General features: G+C 57.7%; 7 protein-coding genes and 1 non-coding gene across 8 annotated transcripts; 2 read left to right on the forward strand and 6 right to left on the reverse strand.

The window, feature by feature from the left end:
* Positions 1-215: 215 nt before the first annotated feature.
* MYCTH_2314150 (uncharacterized protein) lies at positions 216-2,624 on the forward strand. Its single transcript, XM_003660380.1, has 10 exons — positions 216-253; positions 343-656; positions 725-1,519; positions 1,570-1,625; positions 1,685-1,725; positions 1,778-1,787; positions 1,863-2,237; positions 2,322-2,332; positions 2,411-2,523; positions 2,601-2,624. Exons 1-3 carry the CDS (start codon positions 228-230, stop codon positions 1,126-1,128), a joined length of 744 nt encoding a protein of 247 aa, XP_003660428.1. The 5' UTR covers positions 216-227; the 3' UTR covers positions 1,129-1,519; positions 1,570-1,625; positions 1,685-1,725; positions 1,778-1,787; positions 1,863-2,237; positions 2,322-2,332; positions 2,411-2,523; positions 2,601-2,624.
* A 449-nt stretch (positions 2,625-3,073) lies between these two features.
* On the forward strand, positions 3,074-5,997 carry MYCTH_2298741 (uncharacterized protein). Its single transcript, XM_003660381.1, has 3 exons — positions 3,074-3,309; positions 3,368-3,538; positions 3,606-5,997. The coding sequence occupies exons 1-3, from the start codon at positions 3,262-3,264 to the stop codon at positions 5,856-5,858; spliced, it is 2,472 nt and encodes an 823-aa protein (XP_003660429.1). The 5' UTR covers positions 3,074-3,261; the 3' UTR covers positions 5,859-5,997.
* MYCTH_2298743 (uncharacterized protein) lies at positions 5,998-7,285 on the reverse strand. Its single transcript, XM_003660382.1, has 3 exons — positions 7,195-7,285; positions 6,918-7,082; positions 5,998-6,560 (listed from the first exon to the last, which is right to left on the reverse strand). Exons 1-3 carry the CDS (start codon positions 7,199-7,201, stop codon positions 6,418-6,420), a joined length of 315 nt encoding a protein of 104 aa, XP_003660430.1. The 5' UTR covers positions 7,202-7,285; the 3' UTR covers positions 5,998-6,417.
* Positions 7,286-8,445: 1,160 nt separating this feature from the next.
* Positions 8,446-8,530, reverse strand: MYCTH_t32. Its single transcript has one exon. It is a non-coding gene; the product is annotated as a tRNA-Gln (tRNA).
* A 92-nt stretch (positions 8,531-8,622) lies between these two features.
* Positions 8,623-10,608, reverse strand: MYCTH_2298745 (uncharacterized protein). The gene is made up of 6 exons (XM_003660383.1): positions 9,849-10,608; positions 9,749-9,765; positions 9,301-9,593; positions 9,077-9,132; positions 8,878-8,986; positions 8,623-8,808 (listed from the first exon to the last, which is right to left on the reverse strand). The coding sequence occupies exons 1-6, from the start codon at positions 10,160-10,162 to the stop codon at positions 8,773-8,775; spliced, it is 825 nt and encodes a 274-aa protein (XP_003660431.1). The 5' UTR covers positions 10,163-10,608; the 3' UTR covers positions 8,623-8,772.
* A 121-nt stretch (positions 10,609-10,729) lies between these two features.
* Positions 10,730-11,528, reverse strand: MYCTH_2298749 (uncharacterized protein; the record flags this gene model as incomplete). The annotated part of the gene is made up of 1 exon (XM_003660384.1): positions 10,730-11,528. A coding segment is annotated over exon 1 (343 nt), but the record flags the coding sequence as incomplete, so codon positions are not given.
* Positions 11,529-12,245: 717 nt separating this feature from the next.
* Positions 12,246-12,518, reverse strand: MYCTH_2298750 (uncharacterized protein). The gene has a single exon (XM_003660385.1). It carries the CDS (start codon positions 12,498-12,500, stop codon positions 12,342-12,344), a length of 159 nt encoding a protein of 52 aa, XP_003660433.1. The 5' UTR covers positions 12,501-12,518; the 3' UTR covers positions 12,246-12,341.
* Positions 12,519-12,712: 194 nt separating this feature from the next.
* On the reverse strand, positions 12,713-13,469 carry MYCTH_97762 (uncharacterized protein; the record flags this gene model as incomplete). Its single annotated transcript, XM_003660386.1, has 3 exons — positions 12,713-12,723; positions 12,807-13,126; positions 13,240-13,469. 3 exons carry the CDS (start codon positions 13,467-13,469, stop codon positions 12,713-12,715), a joined length of 561 nt encoding a protein of 186 aa, XP_003660434.1.
* Between the last annotated feature and the right edge of the window lie 515 nt (positions 13,470-13,984).

The raw sequence follows: 13,984 nt of genomic DNA on the forward strand, positions 1-13,984 counted from the left end.
GGTGTGACTCGCGGGAGCTGCCTCGCTCTCTGCAGCCGGGCCCCATTCCAATGGAACACCCCTGTCGTGCCAGGCCAAAAGCATTGGAAGAGTCGGGCGTCGGCAGGCGCCGCCCCGACCCAGCACTGCGGTGATATTTATCCATCCTCAAATCGCCAATTTCACCTTGGAAACGCAGGTTTGCAACATCGTAACGCCGCACATTCTGCATCGCTGCGCAAGCAAATATGGCCGCGCAACAAGATATCGCTACGTATGTGTCATTGCACTCCGACACATACAAGGCTCCCCCGATGGTAATTGAGCAAAGAAAGAAAAAAAACACTGACCGCTAACTCGCAGGGTTTACGTCCGTAATCTGGAGGAGCGCGTCAAGCCCGAACCGCTCAAGGAGGCCCTGCGCGCCGTCTTTTCCGAGTTTGGCAATGTGATTGACATCGTAGCCAAGACGAACCTCAAGGCCAAGGGCCAGGCCTTTGTCGTGTTCGACAAGCCCGAGTCGGCACACGCCGCCATCGAGGAGGTCCAAGGCTTCGAACTCTTCGAGAAGCCGATGCAGGTGGCGCTGGCGCGCACCCGGAGCGACGCCACAGTGCTGCGGACGGGCAACGCGGAGGAGTTTGACGCGCACAAGCGCCGTCGTATCGCGGAGAAGGGTACGCTCTCCTGCTGCTTTCTGACGCATTGGGCCCACCCCCCATTAACATGTTGCCTGGCCACGCAGACAAAAAGAAGGCGCTCGAGTCCGCCGAGGAGCAGAAGCGTCTCAAGCGGCCCATGCCTGGCGGCCCGGCCGAAGCGGGCGCCCGTCCAGCCAAGAACGCCCGCGGTGCCGGTCTCAAGTCCACCGGAGGCGGCCCTGCGGCCGTTGTGCCAGACGAGTACCTGCCGCCGAACCGCATCCTGTTCGTCCAGAATCTGCCCGACGACATGGACAAGGACGCTCTCACTGCTATCTTTGGCCGTTTCGAGGGCTTCCGCGAAGTTCGGACGGTTCCCGGCCGCAGCGGGATCGCCTTCGTCGAGTACGAGGCCGAAGCGGGCGCTATCACCGCCAAGGAGAACACGGCTGGCATGCCACTAAAGAATGGCGAAAAACTCATGAAAGTAACGTACCAGCGTCAGTAAAGGCCCGGGAGAGGGCAAGAAAGCTGGTTGGTCTGGGAAAGCAGGTTCGTTAGGTAAGGTGTCGGTTACCATGATACAGATTGAGCATTAGATACCCCAGATGCAATGAAACCAAACAACTCCCTCCCTATTGTGCCCGTGCCTCATAAAAAGACGGTAATGACAAGAAATTATACAAACAGTTGAGAGACCGCCCCACTTGACTTTGTCTCGCGGGTCCCCGTTAGAAGATGACGTCTTCATCCTCCTCGGCCGCTAGAAGATCCACGGGTCCGGCTGCGTTTCCTGCCTCCGGTGCTCCATTCTCCTCCCCTGTGGCCTCATTATCCTCTTTCTTCTTCTTCACCTCGGCGTCGTCCCTAGCCGTGTCTCGCTGCTTCTTATTCGCGACCTGTTCAAAATCAGCAGCTGGACTCTGAGGACGGCCCTGGCACGGCATACCTTCTTGAGTCTGTAGAACTCCTCTCTGTCCAGCTCGTCAAGCTCCGAGTTGATGTCTGCTGGCTGTCAGTCATGCATGTTACGCGGGAAAGAAGGGGGCCCCGATGGGTCTTACATTTGATGGTATTCTCCGTCCTCGGAATAATGACATGCTCGCTACCTGCCGTTAGAAACGCACCGTCGCTCGCCGTGAGCCTCTCTCACTTACATTGCGTTAACTATCCGTTTGTCAGCATATCCACTCGCCCGGCTGCCTTTGGATCAAGTAAACCTAGTGAACCACCAAAACATACCTCTCCGATTGACAACCTTGATCACCTCGTCCAAGATGACAAACGCCGTCTGCAGGCTGGCAAGCTCGACCAGCGCCTCGACGGCGCGCGCGTACGTCTCCCGGCACCGCTGCACCTGCTGGCCTCCCTTGCCCAGGCCCATCATGGCAAAGTCGTTGTTGCCCTCGGTCAAGTAGCTCTCGAAGGCCGGGAGCAGCACGCCCGACACGTTCTCCTGCTTGGCGCGGACGCGGAAGCGCGCCGACTTGGCCGATTCCTGGATCTGGTACCCGATGTTGCCGCCCACAGCGTACGTCACTTCAGCGAGCGAGAGGGACGCGATCTGCATGACGCGGCCCATCTTGCGCTTGGCCTCGTCGATGCGCCGGGTGATCTCTAGTGAGCGGGGCGAGAGAGAAAGGGGTTAATGGTTTGCCGATACGGGGGGTCCGACGAAGGGCCTGGGTGGTGATGAGTTACCTCGGAAGCGCCTGGGAGAAGGGGGGGGCTTTTGTGTTAGTCGACCGACCTGGGCGATATGACGCGGGTATCGAATGGAGGGGACATACTTGGTTAAAGCTTCGCTCTTCCGCTTGAGTAGACTGTGCCCTGTCTCGGCGCCCTTGAGCTTAGCCTTCATTAAGCCCAGGGACTGCCGGGTAGGGAAGACGGCCTCCCGATCCTGATCTCGATCAGCTACCCGACTCGAGGAGCGGGGGGGGGGGGGGGGGGGAGCAAGCGGTGGATGGGGCAACGTACTGCGCTGCCAGACATCGTTGCAGCTAATTGGGAAGGAGAGGAGGGAAACTCGCTAAGGAAGAGACGTCACAAAATCCGCGTTCCGGTCGGAAGTCCTCTCTCGGCGAGGTTTGGCACGAGCGCAACAAGGGTGATGATTGATGGTTGTTGGCAGTCCGATTAGCCTCGAGGTTGAGTTAGTGGAGCCTGGAGCTTCACGCGGGCAGTGACGGAAGACTGCAGGGCGCAACCAACTAACGTTAACTGCAGCTCCAGGAGCCACTAAACGGTTGTTTCAGCGGCCAGAAGCCCCACCAACTTGGATGAGGTGAGGGGAGTCCTGCGGCACCGCAGCCAGGTGAGATACATACGGATTACATACTAGTACTGTACCAAGCACGGGTACTCCGTCGTGTAGGTGGCCCGAGCGCCGTAGCTCAACGTCTGGTATCCAACGGGCGCGCCCAATCACCTCCACACATCGAAAATCGCAGCACGGAACCCGAGCAATCGCCCCGTCGCTGGCCCGCTGTCGCGTGTGCAACAATCCCACCGGCTCTGGCAGTGATGTCACGGCAACGCGCCATCTAGCTGTTTTTTCCCCGAGATTTCCTGTCCCAGTTCCCCAGCGCCGGAGACGCCGGATCGACTTCCTCCGCGACGACGCATTCACGCGGATACGATGGCTTCGACCACTACCTCCGGCCGCCAGCCAGACCTGGCTTTGGTGGTAGGTTCTTCGTCTTTAACCTCGCGTAGAGATTGGCTTTGCTAACGCGCTCCCCCAGTCGGAGGACGATTTCGCCTACGAGCAAGACATCCAACGCAACCCCGGAAGCACCAAGCCGTGGCTGGCCTACATCGAGTACAAGCTCCAGCACGGGACAGAACGGGAACAGGCGTTTGTCATGGAAAGGGCCTGTGTCCAGTTGCCCCGATCGTACAAGCTGTGGAAGATGGTAGGACTCCTCCCCCCCACACACACCGAGGTAATCTCGCCTTTGCCTAACTTAAAATCCTTGGCAGTATCTCCGGTTCAGGGTGAAGCACGTTTCGAAGCTCAACGCTGCCATCTTCGCTGCCGAGTACCAGAAGGTCAATGCGCTTTTCGAACGGGCACTCATCCTCCTCAACAAGATGCCCAGGATATGGGAGATGTATCTCCAATTCCTGATGCAGCAGCCTCTTGTGACGGCCACCCGACGCGCCTTCGATCGCGCGCTCAGGGCGCTCCCAATCACGCAACACAATCGGATATGGGCGCTGTACAAGCCGTTTGCGAACTCGGCGGAAGGTATGACGGCCGTCAAGATCTGGCGGCGCTACATGCAAGTCCATCCCGAGGATGCCGAGGACTTCATCGAGTTGCTGGTCCATACCGGGCTGTACACCGAGGCCGTAAAGAAGTACATCGAAATCCTCAACAACCCGCGCTTTCAGAGCAAGAACGCAAAGGGGCACTACGAGTTGTGGAGCGAAATGGTCGATCTCCTGGTCGAGCATGCCGTCGACATTGACACGGGGCACGAGAGCGAGATCGACGTGGAAGCCATCATCCGGAGCGGGATCGAGCGGTTCAGCGACCAGAGGGGTAAATTATGGTGCGGCCTGGCAACCTACTGGATCAGGCGGGGCAGTTTCGAGCGTGCAAGGGACGTGTTCGAGGAAGGCATCACTACGGTCATGACAGTTCGAGACTTTACGCTCGTATTTGACGCGTACACCGAGTTTGAGGAGTCCATCATAGGAGCCTTGATGGAGCTTGCGTCGAAACGGGCCGAAAATGGCGTGGTTGACGAGGCCGCCGACTTCGACCTGGACATCCGCATGATGCGTTTCGAGCACCTGATGGACCGCCGGCCGTTCCTCTTGAACGACGTCTTGCTCCGGCAAAATCCCAATAATGTCGCCGAGTGGGAGAAGCGAGTCGCGCTATGGGGCGACAACCACCAGGAAGTGGTGCAGACGTACACGGACGCTATCGCCACCATCCAGCCAAAGAAGGCGGTCGGCGCCTTCCATCAACTATGGGCCAACTATGCCAAGTTCTACGAGAAGGGAGGAGATCTGCGCAATGCCCGGATCATCATGGAGAAGGCGGTCAAGGTCCCGTTCAAGTCAGTGGCGGAGCTCGCCGACATGTGGATCGAATGGGCCGAGATGGAGCTGCGGAACGAGAACTTTGACGAGGCCGTCAGGATCATGGCCAAGGCCACACAGGCGCCCAAGCGGTCGACTGTGGACTACTTCGACGAGACGCTCTCGCCGCAACAGCGGGTGCACAAGAGCTGGAAACTGTGGAGTTTCTACGTCGACCTTGTCGAGAGCGTGAGCTCGCTCGAAGAGACCAGGAAGGTCTACGAGAGGATATTCGAGCTCCGCATCGCGACACCGCAGACCGTGGTCAACTACGCCAACCTCCTCGAAGAGCACAAGTACTATGAAGAATCGTTCAAGATCTACGAGCGCGGCCTCGACCTCTTCAGCTACCCGGTCGCCTTTGAGTTGTGGAATCTCTACCTCACCAAGGCGGTCGATCGCAAGATCAGCATTGAGCGACTGAGAGACCTGTTCGAGCAGGCCGTCACGGACTGCCCGCCAAAGTTCGCCAAGGTCCTCTACCTGATGTACGGCAACCTCGAGGAGGAGCGGGGGCTGGCCCGCCACGCCATGCGCATCTACGAGCGGGCCACGCGGGCGGTCTCGGACGAAGACCGGGCCGACATGTTCAACTTCTACATCACCAAGTCGGCGTCCAACTTTGGCCTGCCGTCGACGCGTCCCATCTACGAGCGGGCCATCGCGACGCTGCCGGACAACGAAGCGCGCGACATGTGCCTCAAGTTCGCGGACATGGAGAAGAGGCTCGGCGAGATCGACCGGGCCCGGGCGATCTACGGGCACTGCTCGCAGTTCTGCGACCCGCGGACGGACCCGGAGTTCTGGGCCAAGTGGGAGCAGTTCGAGGTGCAGCACGGCAACGAGGACACGTTCAAGGAGATGCTCCGCATCAAGCGCAGCGTCCAGGCGAAGTACAACACCGACGTCCATTTCATCGCCTCGCAGGCGCTGGCCAGGAGCCAGGCGCAGCGGCAACAGAACGGCGGCGAGCAGCAGGTGGACCCCGAGGTCGCGGACGCGATGGAGCAGCTGGAGAGGCAGGCCCGCGCACCGGCAGGCTTTGTCGCCGCATCGGAAGGGATCAAGGGGAGTGTGGAGAGCAGGCCGGTCGAGGTGTCCAATCCTGACGCCATCGACCTTGATGGCATGGACGAATGATGCGACTTCTCGACTCGAGCCGGTGACCGGTGCATGCTCCCCAATGGGGAAGAGACGAGAGCATCGGCATTTTTTCCTCAGAAAAGACGGACAGGGCGTGGGCCGGAAACCGGTGTGGATGTCGCAAGTGCTCATCTTCTTCAGAGCTGCAGCGGGATTCGGCGGACGAACGTTTGGGAAGTGGTCCCGCCGCCGCTTTTGCCCTTCACGGTGCGAAGCATCTCGATTGTATTGAAACTTGCCGTGCCGGCATCCCTCCAGATTATATCGACACTCAAATGACTATACACACACAGCCTATCAAACTTTCCGCCCCGTCTTCCTCCTTAATCATGAACCCCATCAGGTGGTCCATCCGGAACCCGAAGACGATTGGGACCAATCAGCCTCCCTCGTCAGGTGCCACAAGATCCCAATTCAGCTCAATGAAAGTCGCGGGCCCCCTTACAAGGACGGAAATTGCCACGAGTGTTGTCCACCTCTCCCCTCCGATCTGCAGATATCGGGACAACACAAGGTGGAAAGAGAGCCGTTCTCAAGCGTGGAAAGCGCCAGGTCGTCACTTCTTCGAGCTCATTTCCGCCAGCTTCTCAAAGTACTTGGCAGGGTAGTTGCTGTCAATCCTGCCGTCGCGCGAGTGGGGCACGGCGTAGATGGAGCCCTTGCGCTTTTGGAAACGCGAGGGAGGCACCTTGGAAGCGTCTGTTTCGTTTAACCGTGTTTTATTTTGTTACCTTCTTGTTAGCCAGACAAGTTCCGAGCACCATAAGAACAAGCACATATGCGTCTGCGGGCTCGTGTGTATGCAGTGGTGCAGGTTTTTGGCCGAAGGCGGCAGAAAAAAAGGGGGCGAAAAGGTTGAAAGGACAACGCCGGTTTTCCCTTCTTCTTCTCGTTTGGAATAGGGAGGGATAAACATACGCCCTCTCAGAGCTAGGGAGAGGGAAGGAGATCTTGCGGGCCGGACAGAGGACAGATGTTAGGTTTGAAACGAAGGCGTGTGGAAGAGGAGGGAGACGAAGGAGACGAAGGAGACAGAAGGATCAAGGAAGGACGCACCCCACTCGTCGCTTAATCGGTGGTCTCTAATCTCAGCCTGAACCGGCGGGGAGGTTGGGGTCGTTGGAGCGGCCTTGGGCCCTTTGGCAAGCACTTCCGACTGGGGTAATTGCTGCGTGGTTGGGTCCTTGGAGTCGGTGCTGGCGATACTTTCTTTCCAAGCGTCTGGTTGCACGACTCAAACGTTAGCTGTGTCCTAAGTGGGCGGGTAAGGGGAGCTCCGGTCATGGAATTCGGGATCGAGGTTGGGATCGTGCTCTCTGCAACATGTACATACCTGCCATCGCGAGTAGCTAATAAGGCGGGCGTTTACAAGGTGTTTGGTTTGGGAGATATAACTAAGGTAGCAGTTGTTTATGGCGGACAAGACGTTCGTTCGTTCAGTTCGCAACGGAGGGGAAGTTGGCTGAAGTTAGAGAAGTCAGAGTCAAGAGTCTGAGCGCAGGCTGGTCCGATCTCGAGTCGACCGGGACGCTGGCGGGGTAGTCATTTACAATCTGCGATGGACCTCGTAGCGTAAGACCCCAGTCACTGCGAAGCTTTCCCAATCAGGCAGGGGCGTGCAAGAGCAGGAGGTCTAGGCGTGTGGCTTTCCGTGGCAGCTGCCCAGCAGAGGGGCTCATGGTATTGCCCTTCCCCTGCCGGGCAGCCAGGCAGCCAGGGCATGCGCTGTTTCCTTCTTCGCGTGACAACAAAGCCTGCACACGTCAAACGCGATGACATCGATTATCTCCATTTTCGGACATTGCTGTTTGCCAGACCTCTCTCTCGCCGCGCTTATTAAGCTTGCGCTAGGCGTTTGTACTGTACGTGTATGTAAGGGATGTAAGTATATCCATTCGGCAACGCTCGTTGGCCACGCAAAGACCCGCCGAGGCTCTTGGAGGATGGTTGGAGGATGGGCAAGGCAAGCTTCTTAGATGATCAACATAAGCACGGTCTCCTTAGGGAGTCCACTGATAGGGTAGGCTTCATGTAGATACGATTTGAACGAGTGCTCGAGACGGGACAATGGCTGTTTGAAGCGGCGAGCACTACGCACTTGACGTCATGCTGAGAAAGAATATCGAAGCCAAGCCACTAGCCTAACTAACTACCCGGCAGTAAGGTGGGCCTTGTAGCATGTATGGACCTATGTCTGTAGTGTACTGTATGTACATACATACAGTACATACACTGAACACCACATTGCGTGCGTAAGCGCCTCAGCATCTGACTAAACGAGGTTCTAGCCCCTTGTTAAAGCTGGAGTATCCCCCAGTTCGCGAGGCGCTGCCGTCCTGGGAGGCTTAACTTGTTCATTTAAGTGCGGTGGCAAGATGGCTTGAGAGTATACGGATTACTTCGCCTCATTAGTGAGCACTTCCATAGGCGTTGCTGGGCACATGATACGGAGTACTTTGGATATGTTTGGTCACCACGAATATGCAACCACCATTTACCAAGGATGTCAAAAAAGGCGAACGAGATCAAAAAGATGCAGCTTTTCAAAAATCGAAAACATAGGCCGAGAAACAATCAAAAGATGAGGTCGTGCCCGGGTTCGAACCGGGGTTATTGGAAATGTGACACCAGGTCAAAATCCAAAGTGATAACCACTACACTACACAACCTTTTTCAGTTGTCTAGCACTTACGCTCACACTTTTTATGTAAGCAGAATTGGAATTGTTTGAGGGTTAGGGTTCAGTGTATCCCCAATCACCGCCGCAACGTTAACGAGAAGGACGCAAAACACTCGAGCAGCTACATAATTTCGTTTTTGAATTATATCTATAGATTTCTCAGATCGTCTATCCCTCCTGGGATCCTCCAGTCTCGACTGCCAACCCATCTAGTCCGTTTCGCAACTAACATCAGGTTTGTCGGCGGTGGATCACCCCAGCGCCAGCCTTGAAAACTTGTCAGTATCTACGTGTAGCAAGAAGTTGAGTGAACGCAGGACTCCATAGATAGCTCACCTGGTGGCTCGGGAAAACGAGGGTATCGGCAACGACCACGTTCTGCCGCCTACTCGCGACGAAGACAACCACCTCCGCGATGTCATCAGGGGTCAGGGGGTCACAGCCGCTGCAAGCCAAGGATCAGTTTAGGCTCAGCTACCGTTTTATGCCTTCATCTTTGCCATTATTTGGGGAGGACACATCATAGACCACTTACGCGTAAACGGCATCTGCCTTGGCCTTGTCTCCGTAATACCGGACGATGGAGAACTCCTATAGAGATGAGGTTAGTAACACGCACAGCAATCCGGCTCTCTAGAGAGAGAACGGAAAAAAATAAGAAACGAGGGGGGGAGGAGAACAGAAAAAGGAAGGGAGGAGATGGAAGGGTGCGGAAAATAAAAGGTAAAAGAGAAAGAAAAGGGAAAAGGAAAAACTCACAGTCTCGACCTGCCCCGGGTCGATCTCCATCACGCGAATGCGGGTGTCGATCAGCTCCTTGCGCAGGGCATCTGTAAAGGCGCGCACGGCGGCCTTGGTGGCGCAGTAGATGCTGCCGCCGGCGTAGGGCTCGCGGCCGGCGATGCTGCCAATGTTGATGATGTCGCCGGCGCCGCCGTCCGGGCGAGCCTTGAAGATGGGCAGGATGGCCTGGGTCATGTTGATGAGGCCGGTTACGTTGGTCTGGAACATGATGTTCATGTCGGCCTCGGCGATCTCAGGCGCGCGAGCGACTTTTTCAAGAGAGAGGGGGAGAGAGAGCCCCTTGATGTCAGCAGTTCCGCACCTTGCATTTGTCCTCGTACAGTACTACTATTCGCTTCGCTCCACTGCACTCTTGCAGCAACTGACCGCCCGGGAAGGGGAACAACCGGCATAGCATACATACCTCCTTTCACCAGGCCCCTAAATGTCCGACCTCCCATGTCAGTTTGTCGACCGAGTGCCGCTGAGATCCATAGATCCAAGAGAGAGAGAGAGAAACTCACGCATTATTCACCAGGACGTCGACGGCGCGGAACTCTTCGGGCAGGCGGTCGACGAAGCCGCGGACCTGGTCCGGGTCCGAGACGTCGAGCTCGAGGGGCAGCACGCGCACGCCGTCGCCGACCTCGGCCCTGATCTGGTCGGCGATCTCGCGCAGCCGGTCCGCCCGCCGCGCCGTCAGCACCAGCCGGAGGTCGCGCGGCGCCGTGCGCGCAAACTCGAACGCGCAGCTCCGCCCGATGCCCGACGACGCGCCCGTGATGACGATCGTCTTGCCCTCGAGCCGCTTGGCCGCCGCCGCCGCCACCGTCGACATGGTCGCGATGCTGGTCTTGGCCTTGATGTTTACGCGGGTGATGATGCCCTTGGAAATGGTTCCGGTCCCGGTTGCTGTCCCGGTCCCGGTTGCGGTTGCGCTTCCGGAGGTGTAGAGAGGAGAAGAGAAGGGAGGGGAGAAGAAGGAGAAGAAGAAGAAGGGGGAAGGTTGCGGCCGGGTTCTAGAGGAGGAGAGGATAATGCTGCTGCGAGCGGCGGTCGTGATGTTTCTGGACACTGCCCGGGTTCGTGAGAACATGGCAGGAAGAGCAGTTCGCAAGATCCTCCGGAAGCGGAGAGCTCGTTATTATTGAGGAACCGGAAGGTGGGGTGGGGGAGTTAAACCGCAACAGCAGATGGCAGAGCGATCCCCGCCGCGGAATCGGCGCTGGCGCTGACGCCATGGTGGGAGGTTCCACTGGCGACGCGGTCGAGCGCCGTTGCCCGGCCGGCTCCGAAAAAAAAAAAAAGAACACCCCGCATCCGCTCCATCGCGCCGGAGATAAGCACCTACCCCGCACTGCTCTGGAGGATCCTACTGCCTAAGATGTAAAAACACCAGCGGTGGAACCCCCTAAAGCCGGATGTAATCGAGAGGGGCGTGGAAGAAGCCGGCAGATCTCTGGATCAATTGCTCTCGATATCCCAATGTGGGCAAGAAAGGAGATGTGCTTCCATTCCTTTCTTCCTTTCCCCCCCCTTCCTTTCCTCCCTTGTGATCTATCATTTGATCAGGAGACACCGCTACGGGACGAGTTCGGTCCTGCCCCAGTTTGCCCGGTTCTCCTAAGTGCCCCTGAATTACCATTACCCCTTTACGACCTTCACTACCCTAAATGTGCTCAACCAGAGATGCCATGCCAGTCTAACCCAACCATGGTCTACAACCAACGCCATGCCGTCATTCGCCTTCCCATGCAGTAGATACCCAAAGTCTGTGTTTGCACACAACCCCCTAAACTATCACTCCGCCAGATTCGGCCTGGTCCCGCCTGTTGTCCGCAGCTCTCCTCCTCTCCCCCTCCTCGCGGTATCGCTGCTTCATCATCTCCTCAATCGTGACTCTGTCGCGTTTGTAGACCCCCAGCGTGACTACCATGGCGACGGCCAGCACCGCGCAGCACACAATCATGTCTTCCCTCAGCGCCTTCGTGTATACCCTCCTGATGGCCGCCCACTGCTCCGGCGACAAGGCCGACGGGTCCGACGCCATGTGGGTCAGCATCTCAGACGGCACGCTCCCCCCAGGCGTTCCCGACCTCGTCTTGGCCCCGAGGATGGCAGATGACGCGGCGATCCCCATACTCCCACCGAAGATGCGAACCTGGGCCACGATGCCTTGTGCCGATGCTACGCAACGGAGTCAGTAAAAGGGCTTAAACAATACGGGTCAAAGAGACACAAAGAACGAATGGAAGAAACCGTAAAAGCCAAGGAAGCTCACCATGCTCCCAGACCGGCGCCTCCGCCCCAATCAACATGGTCGTCCCGGCGGCCGACAACCCGAAGCCCAGCCCAACAGAAACCAAGAAGCCCAACACCTTGGGTTCCACCGCACCGTCCGTCGTGCTGGGCCCCGCCGTCGTCTCCAGTCCGCAGCCCAGCATCATGAGCAAGCAGGCGGCCAGCAGGGTTTCAAGAAACCGCTGTTTCCTACCGCCGCCGTTGACGGCGCCCGCCAGGACAGTCCCGGCCGCCGAGGCGGCCAGCATCGGCAGCAGCATCAGGCCCGCCTGCAGGGCGCTCCGTCCGTAGACAACCTGGAATCGGACGGGGAAGGCGTAGACGCAGAGGAGGTAGGGGAACCCGGTCAGGGCGGCGTGCAGCACCGCCGCGGCGTAGACGCGGTTGCCGAGCAGCGCCGGCGGCAGGGCGAAGGCGATCTCGTTGTTTCTGCTGCCGCTTTGGCGGCGGCAGCGGCGGCGAAGATGGCGGGCGAGAAAGGCCTGCCAGGCGAAAAGGCAGGCGAGCGCGAAGATGCCGGCGAGCAGGGGCGCGAGGAAGATGGCGCTTGACCAGGCTGGCGTCCTGGAAGAGTTTTGAAAGGGAAAGATGATCAAGACGGCGGATGCAATTCTTTGAGAGAAGGAAAATTGGGGGTTAGCGGTTAGTGGTTGGAGAATATCCATGGGTAATGGGGCGGTATAGATGAGGGACGGGAACAGGGTGACAGAGACGACTTACAGTAAAAAGGCGCCAACAAAGTCAACATCACTCCAGGCCCGACGCTCCAAAGCGGGAAGGTACTTCTTATCAGGCCAGGCGAGGAGAAACACGGCTAGTGAAACGCCGCCAACGGGGCCACTACAGAGGGCTCGCATCAGCAACGCACACTTCATCTCCCCCCTAGCTCTCGACTAACACACAGACACACAGGCGCGCGCGCGGACAGAGGGGACCTACTTGATCCAGAATACCCATCGCCAGCTCGTGTACTGTGTCAGGAGCCCCCCCAACACCGGGCCCAACACACCCGCCGACGCTATTACACATCCCACCAGGCCCGCGATGTACTTCTTGGCCCAGTCCGGGGTGACCTCGGGCAGAATGATCATCGACACGCTGTACAGCCCTATCCTTTTTGTCAGCGCAACAAAGTGAGAAGAAAAAGAAAGAAAAAAAAAAAAGAAGAAAGCCACACGCACCACTGCCCCCCAAGCCCTGGACCGCCCGAAAAGCGACCAGCTGGTCCATGGAGCGGGCGAAGCCGCAGGCCAGCGAGGAGGCGACGAAGACGACGTAGGCGGCCGCGAACGCGGCTCGGCGGCCGACGACGTCGGACATGCGGGCGCACAGCACGGCGCAGCCCAGGTAGGACAGCTCGTATGCCAGGGCAACCCAGTTGAGGGCGCCGACGTCGCCGTCGCCGCCGCCGCTATCTTCCCCAAACTCGGCGGCGATGGCGAAGAGCGAGGTCGCGACGATGGACGTGTCCAGCATCGACAGGAAGAGGCCGAGGGCGACGCTGAGAAATGGCGGGAGGAAAACGGTGTTAGTCGAGATAGATCCATTTCTTTTTGATCCCCGCTCATTCTTCCTCTTCTCGCTTCTCTTCCTTTTCTGCCTTGGGAGGTTTACCCTATTGACAAAGCCATGAGGCGCAAGCCGGAGAGGGTTTGCGGTATGAGGTGATTTTCGTCGGTACCGTCGACTGCGGGAACGCCGGTTGGGTTGTCCTCGCTAGGAGAGGAGAACCCTTCAGAGGTATGCTTTTCATGCTTCTTGAGGCCGTTTATCTTGTCCATCGCTTCTAGGGGCGGGCTGCGAGTCGGCGTCGACGAGTCACTCTCGTCGTTCGCGGGCGCCATGGTGGCTCCTTTAAATGGGGTGCGAACTCAACCACAAATGTGATCAACAATAGGATACGCGAGAGACAATGTTGAGAAGCCAAGCCGTTATTCCGTCATCCGTTCGTCGCTCGGAGGGGAGGGCAGGTGGAACAATGCTGACTATATATCAAAGGCTCTGGATTCTCGTTGCTGAAATGTCGAAAACGCACAGCTACGGCTGAGCACATAGTTCAGCGATGAGCACCCAAGTTCCTTCTCAGCGTATTTCTAGACCGCTCCCTGGCCCCCAAGCAGCTGGAGGATAACGTTATTGTAGATCGATAATGTTCCATGTTGAAAGTTGGAGTGAGCTCGCACTCGGTTTTGGAGAAATAACTGAAAAGATGTGCGAGGATAGAGGATGGGAAAGGATCAGGCGATGGCTGGTCCTGCAGTCATCGGCTTCTCTTCCCAAACGAGCGAGGTTGGGCCCGATCGGGACCAAGCAAGCGAGAGCGCAAACGAATCCCATCCATCATCATCTTGCGGATGCC

The sequence above is a fragment of the Thermothelomyces thermophilus genome, chromosome 1 (genome assembly GCF_000226095.1).
Source record: "Thermothelomyces thermophilus ATCC 42464 chromosome 1, complete sequence".
NCBI lineage: Eukaryota > Fungi > Ascomycota > Sordariomycetes > Sordariales > Chaetomiaceae > Thermothelomyces > Thermothelomyces thermophilus.